The following is a 6,982-nucleotide window of genomic DNA, read 5'->3' on the forward strand; positions in this document are numbered from 1 at the left end:
AATTGGCCTGGTACTGAAGTGGTTAAACAGCCACAAACCTGAGGTTTTCAACTTTTTTTTAATATCGGATACCTGCAAAGTCATAAATCTCCCCAAATGTGATATAAAAACACTCGCAGTCATTTCTGCGCCCCCACATCACTTTCATGTGACGTTTGGGTTGCACTATGTTTAATATAATATTGTGTGAATAAGGCCTAAGGTCTCGGGTGTGACCCCTAGCTATGCAGGGCATTTGTTTCTTCATACTGCCATCATACATTCAGTCATCAGTTATATGATGGGCATCACTGGAAACCAATGAAAACGGAAGAATCCGTGGGCTCCTAAAATGTGAACTCTGCCTAACATGCAAATAAAGAAACAATCGGGAGGGTTTCATGTTACTCTCAGCATGACAGGCCGAGTCCCCGCATACACAGCATCCCCCATATAACGGCCGAACCCTCCCCATACTAGGAGTCCAGACTGGACCAGACACCTCAAAGAAGGCCGCGCTAACACTAGGCCCCGCCCCTCTCTGTCCGGTCATGTGACCTGCACTAGGCTCCTCCCCTCCGCTCTCATCACTTCAGCTGTGTGCGCTTGCGGCCTGGTTACACAACAATCCTCTTGCGGACTGTCCCCCCGCTGTCCTTGCCGGCCATGTCTACTGCATACAGGATACTAGTGGGCTCCCTGGCGGTGGCCGGTTGCACGGGGCTCGGCTGCTTACTGTGGTCGTTTATAGCACCGAATCAGGACCAGTTAGCAGAAATGCGGAGGGTAAGGATCACCTCAGCAGCCTAAGCTATCCCCATGGAGACTGCCCCAGACACTAACAGTATGAGCAGAAGAGAAGTGCGCCATGGGTGTTATATAAGGCTCTGTCACACAGCCCTCTTACTGTCCCTGGGCTGTAGTTATACCTGGTGCACTGGTCATATGTGGCCCCATGTACACAACTGATGTTCTCAGGACTGCAGGGGGGCCACAGATCTCATACACAATACCATCCATGTGCTGTATGTTCCTGGACGTTTACATGACAGTTCATGTGCTTGTAACCTTATTACTGTCCCAGGCGCCAGCTCAGAGGCAGGCAGAGATAGGAAAAGCATCAGCCATAGCTATGTATTATTCAGTGTCCATATAGAAGACAATATAAGGGAGGTCAGTATGGGTCACACACCACTACAGCTGACCATACTCCCTGAGAATATCGGTGCCATACAGGGGGGTCCTGTACTTAGGACCCCCCTCTATGAGCTACAGAAATGCCTGGTTGGCTCCTGACTGGAGATGTCGGGCGCTGAACCCGCGACGACTAATAGTTGAAAATCGCAGATGAACTTGACATTAATTGACATAATGTGCAAGGAAAAGCTCGTTTTGTTTTTTTTTTTTTGGTTGAAGATTTTGAGCCAAACCTAGGAGTGGCTACCAAAGAAATGGGAAATATAAATGAATCACATGCTTGTCCACTCCTGACTTTGGCTCAATAAAACCACAGAAAAATCTGCAAGGAAAGACAAGCTACTTTCTCCCAAATGCCTTAGCCTAAATGGGTTTTCCCATTAAACAAGTTATCCCCTATTCGTAGGATAGGGAATAAATTGCAGATCAGTAGGGGTCCAGCCATTCAGACCCCCACTGATTGTTCTCAACAGAACTGTGGTCAGGCAGTGTTCACAATAGGAACACGGAGATAACTGTAGTACAGTGACTGGCTGTCTCTGGCAATCCCATTGAACTGAATGGATAAGTGTGTGTGCTGTCCACTCACTTCTCCATTCAGAATGCCGTGGCAATGGAAAAATTAAAACTTGTGGCTATTGGAAGACAGGGTATGAATAAAAATCAACTGTAGTGCCAAGGGATCAAATATCACTGGAGGTAAGTCAAACTTCTGATATGGTAATAAACAGACACTTTTAATGTTGAAGAAGGACAGCAGCGTACCCTTAACAAGTAAAAGTTAAGCTACTGTGAATATGCCAATAAATCTTAATTTTAGGTTTTACTCACCTTCATGTTATCAATATTACAGAAGGAAATAAAGGAAAACCCGGCTATGATGGAAGAGTTAAGAAGTCAAAACGAGATGGTGTTCAAAGTCCTCAAAGACGCAGCCAACACCAATGTGAACATCACCCACAAATCTCAGTGGAGCTCAAGATGATGAAGTCTTCCAGCAAAAAAAAAACTGCAGATGCAGCCATTTGAAGCGCTGGCTGCAGGACCATGTACCAACTCTGGACTTGCTGCTTCAATTTGTCTATTGGAGCTTAAGGACTTGTATTGTATTTGTATCTAAACTAAGATTTTTCTGCCTGACTCCTGTAACAGAAGCCAATATATCAATCTCTAGGAGGAAATGTTCTCAGTCCTGTGTTAATGAGACAGAGACACTAAATGATGAAATTTATGAAATGCTATAAGGCTACGTGCATACTTAAAAATGTTTGTACATTTTCTGGACCAAAATCCATACACCTCGATTTGTTGTGTTTTTGGTTGCTATTTTCATCCCTTTCATTGATATAGGTGAACACAAAGCATTGACACTTTGCCGATTTTAAAATATGCAAAATATTTCCTAGTGGAAAAGGTTTGTGTTGTGTACATGAGATTGAAAGGGTTATCCAACCTCCAAAAATGATCTGCAAATACATTCATAGCAGTGCTAAATACTCTCTGTTCCCTTGTTTAACTTTTCTTGGCTTTTTTTTTTTTATTATTTACTTGCAAATCCTTTTATCACTGTTGTGTTATTTACATGCAGTGAATCTGTGAACAAACTACATTTCCCATGATGCCACCCCCTTCAGTGAAATCACAGGTAATAAGTAACTCACATCTTAGGTCACATGTTCTGTGATGTTTTGTTCAAGCTCACTTTCCCCTGTGAGCATAAAACACTGGGAGATGCATCATGGGAATTGTAGTCTCATCACAGATTCACTGCAGGTAAATAACAGTGATACAAGTAGTGTAAAGTAAAGCCAAGAAAAGGCTGCAGATATTTAGCACTGCCGTGGATGTATTTACAGATAACTTTTGGAAGCTGGATAACCCCTTTAATTAAAAATGCTACTGTAGTCTGCAAATTTTCTACATTAAAATCTATGCAAAATTCTCAGCGTGGGCATGTAGCCTAAGGTCTTACTCTTACAACCGACTCTTGGCTATGAAACGTGGGAAATATACAAGTGTGTTTGCTGAATATACCAGCTTGAACAGTGGAGAGCTGGAGGCTAGTACACACAGAGCTGGGACTCTGTCGTTTACATAAGACCTCAGGGCTTCAACCAGGACTTAAAGTATTCCCACTTACCGTATTTTTCGGACTATAAGACGCACCCAGGTTTTAGAGGAGAAAAATAGGGAAAAAAAATTTTCAGGCAAAAAATGGTAAAATATTTAATATATGGGAGTTGTAGTTTTGGAACAGCTGCAAGGCCACATTGACAGGTGACCCTGCAGCTGTACGGGGATGTATAGGGCGTTTTTTTTGCGGGGCCAGGTGTAGACCGGGCATTTTCAGACACAGGGATACCTAATATATATGTTTCACAGTAATGTTATACTTTTATATGTATTCTAGGGAAAGGAGGTGAACTTTTATTTATTTTATTTTTTATTATATTTTTTTTAAGTTTTTTTTAAGTTTTTTTTTTTTTTTTTACTATTTTAATATCCCCCGCCTAGGGGGCTTGAACCTGCAATCATTTGATTGCAAGTCCCATAGACGGCAATACAAGTGTATTGCCGTCTATGGGAGATTCTATACATTACTATCGCGGAGGGTCATAGACCAGCCGCGATAGTAATATATATCTATGACAGGCCTGGGAGCCTTCATTAGGCTCCCGGCTGTCATCGGAACAGGTCGGCTCCTGCGGCCTCGCCGTGCAGGAGCCGGCCTGCATCACTAAAGGTATGAGGCCGGGGGGGGGGGGCTAACTGACTGCCGGGACCTGCGGTGGAGGAGTGGGTTTGCAGCATGGCCGCGCTACTGTCACCGCTGGTTTTCTTCAGCGGCAGTAGCGCGGCAATCTGCAGGCCCCGGCAGCTAAGACAGTCCCCGGCATCTGCTGTAATAGACCGGCGGATGCCGGGGAGTGTCTTAGCTGCCGGGGCCTGCAGTATTGTCACACTTCTGCCGCTGAAGAAAACCAGCGGTGACAGTAGCGCGGCCATGCTGCAAACCCACATTCAGACTATAAGACGCACCCTCATTTTCCTCCGAACTTTTGGGGAAAAAAAGTGCATCTTATAGTCCGAAAAATACGGTAAATGGGAGAAAAGTATGATGTTCCCTAAGCACTGGTCAAGGAGCTTTATGGTGGGAGCTTTTTAAAATCACTATTTAAACTTTTATGAGAATATATTGGCTTATTGTTTTGCCTCATTCTAAGGATCTTCTAAGATGCTGGTAGTAGGGGTATTATATTATAATATTTAATAAAATTTACACTTGTATATAATTATGTATAATCAAGTTTTATTGAGGGTTTAAACACGGTAATGGACAATCATCATAGAGAAGTAATAAACAATAAGCGAGACGCGCAGGCCTCCGACCAGCAGAGCATAGCATATTACAATTTTGCTAGTGTCAAATAAAGCAATCAGTAATGGAAAGGCATTGAAATTAACATTCGAGGAAGGGGGATGGGGGGATTAAGACAAACACAGGGGGAACCAGACAAGACAACAAACAGAAAAACAAGAACCAGGGAAACAGAGAGGGATAGGAGGGCAGAGGGAGATCGACAAGGGAAAAAAAGGGACTACCAGCGACCAGAAAAGAGAAGAAGGTTAGAACCACGAGGCCGCCGATCAAGAACAGGAGGAGAACTCTGCAGACTCCCGGAACAACACCCTGGGCCGCCAGAGACTGTCAAACCTGGAGGGATGCGCTCCACAACCAGGGTTTCCATTCCCTGAATAAGGAGAAGCTCCTGCAAAAATTCAAGCAAGGAAGGCGGAGCAGTACACTTGTATATAACGTACTGCATGGTTCCACTTTTTTTTTTTTTTTGTAGTAGTCAGTAGCATTTAGGCTAAGGTCCCGCTTTTTTTTCTGCAGCGTTTTTCATTGAACTTTTGCAGAATTTTTCTATGCAGACTTTCTGACATTATTATACCTCTGTGGAAAATGCCAGGGTTTCAGCAGGTATAATAATTGATATGTTGAGATTTTTAAAAACAGGCAGTTTTGAAAATGCAGCTTTATTGCTGCCTATTTGTTTCTGTAATGGATGGATGTGATTTTTCAGAATCCCCTCCACGTTGCAGGTACTGTAAAACGCAGCCTTACAATGCAAAGCAATAGCTAAGGGTTGGTTCACATCTTCGTTGGTATTCCATCTGGGGGAGTCTGCATGGGGACCCCCCGAATGGAATACCAAATGGAATTGCAAGCACTGTGCAGTAAAAGCACACGGAGCCCATAGACTATAATGGGGTCCGTGTGCTTGCTGCATACTGCTCACCCAAATCATGCGGACAGGAAGGTAGATTGTGAACTACTTTCCTGTCCGCATGTTCTGTGCGGAGGGAGATCTGGTGGTAAGCACAAGGACCCCATTATAGTCTATGGGGATCCGTGTGCTTTTACTGCACAGTGCTTGCAATTGCGTTTTGTATTCCGTTCAGGGGGTCCCCATGCGTACTCCCCCGGACGGAATTCCAACGCAGATGTGAACGAGGTATAAGTCTTGGTACCCGCTCTCCCTAATGAATAACTTTCCAGCCGCACCAGTTCTCAAGGATTGTTTTCAGTTAGTTCCTTTTTTTTATATGACCAGAGAAAAAATACTCATTGCATACACAATGAACTTCTGTATATTACCAAACCAATTCTATCTTTATTGGAAGGACACAAATTTAACAGATCAGATAAAACTCTAAATGGACACACACCCAACAATATGGTGATACCCTGTGAGAATATTAACATTGTCATATCAAATAAGTAGTAGCAGTGCTATGCATACCTGGCTAGATACAGATATGACATACAGTATATGGTAAAACCTGAAACTATTAAATTTGTTTACAGTTTTGACCCTTCAAGTTCCTGACAGTAGTAGGCAGGTGGTAAACTACCTCTGTGGACGATTTTAGCAGTAGCATAACTGAGAAAGTGACCTTTTAATCTGGCTTGTAGGTGATCCCTCCTGCTTGCCACTAACCAAGTGTTCTCTGCTCTTTCTAGTAAGCTGCTCCACAAGGGGAAGGGGGAAGGTTCGCGATATAGGCAAGGGGAGCAAGAGGGACCCCCTGCAAGAAGATAGCTTCCGTCAAAGTCCTGACCTCCCTCCAGAAACGACGAGGGGACAAGTCCGGAAATGTAATCTATATGGCCAGCTTTAGTTGCCACACTCCTATCCATTGTAAGCAGTTGCTGACAGACTCTCTTTGAGGAATCAGACATACTTACACATATAATAAAGAGGATAGAAGACAAACAACAAGGGCAGAATAATACCCGCCAGTATAAAGCGCAAAGCATTGAGTAAACTGGTAAAATAAATGATTTGTCCACCTAGAAAATGTTCTTTTCCTGGAATCATTACCATAAGAAGCATTTTCTGGGCTATTCATTGTGAGTGTAGTGGAACACAACTTTATTTGCTCAACACAATTTTTAAACTGTGATGTTTTGACAATAAGCCATGTGTCCAACAGCGTCCAATGACCTTCAGGGGATGACCTTTATGTGGGATTTTGAGCTCCACTCAATCTATGACAGCTGAACATGTTCTGTTGCTAAAAGTATGGGTCTTTAATAATTTCTCAGTGCCCTTTGGCATGTCCTCTTGGCCTTCCTCTTTCCTCATTATGCGCAATGCATTACTCTCTATAGAATGGAATGTGCTATTGAGGTTTGGTTACAGCATATAGCATCACTGGCTAGACTGCAAAGATTGCTTTGTTCTGCTTTCTTCAGAAAAGCATCCAAAGCAATGTGCACATTCATTAAAGGGGTTAT

At 43.3% G+C, this 6,982-nt stretch overlaps 1 protein-coding gene across 1 annotated transcript; it reads left to right on the forward strand.

Moving 5' to 3' along the window:
* Positions 1-555: 555 nt before the first annotated feature.
* On the forward strand, positions 556-3,329 carry UQCC3 (ubiquinol-cytochrome c reductase complex assembly factor 3). The gene is made up of 2 exons (XM_075262856.1): positions 556-765; positions 2,030-3,329. Exons 1-2 carry the CDS (start codon positions 646-648, stop codon positions 2,159-2,161), a joined length of 252 nt encoding a protein of 83 aa, XP_075118957.1. The 5' UTR covers positions 556-645; the 3' UTR covers positions 2,162-3,329.
* Positions 3,330-6,982: the final 3,653 nt, after the last annotated feature.

This window comes from Leptodactylus fuscus, chromosome 2 (genome assembly GCF_031893055.1).
Source record: "Leptodactylus fuscus isolate aLepFus1 chromosome 2, aLepFus1.hap2, whole genome shotgun sequence".
NCBI lineage: Eukaryota > Metazoa > Chordata > Amphibia > Anura > Leptodactylidae > Leptodactylus > Leptodactylus fuscus.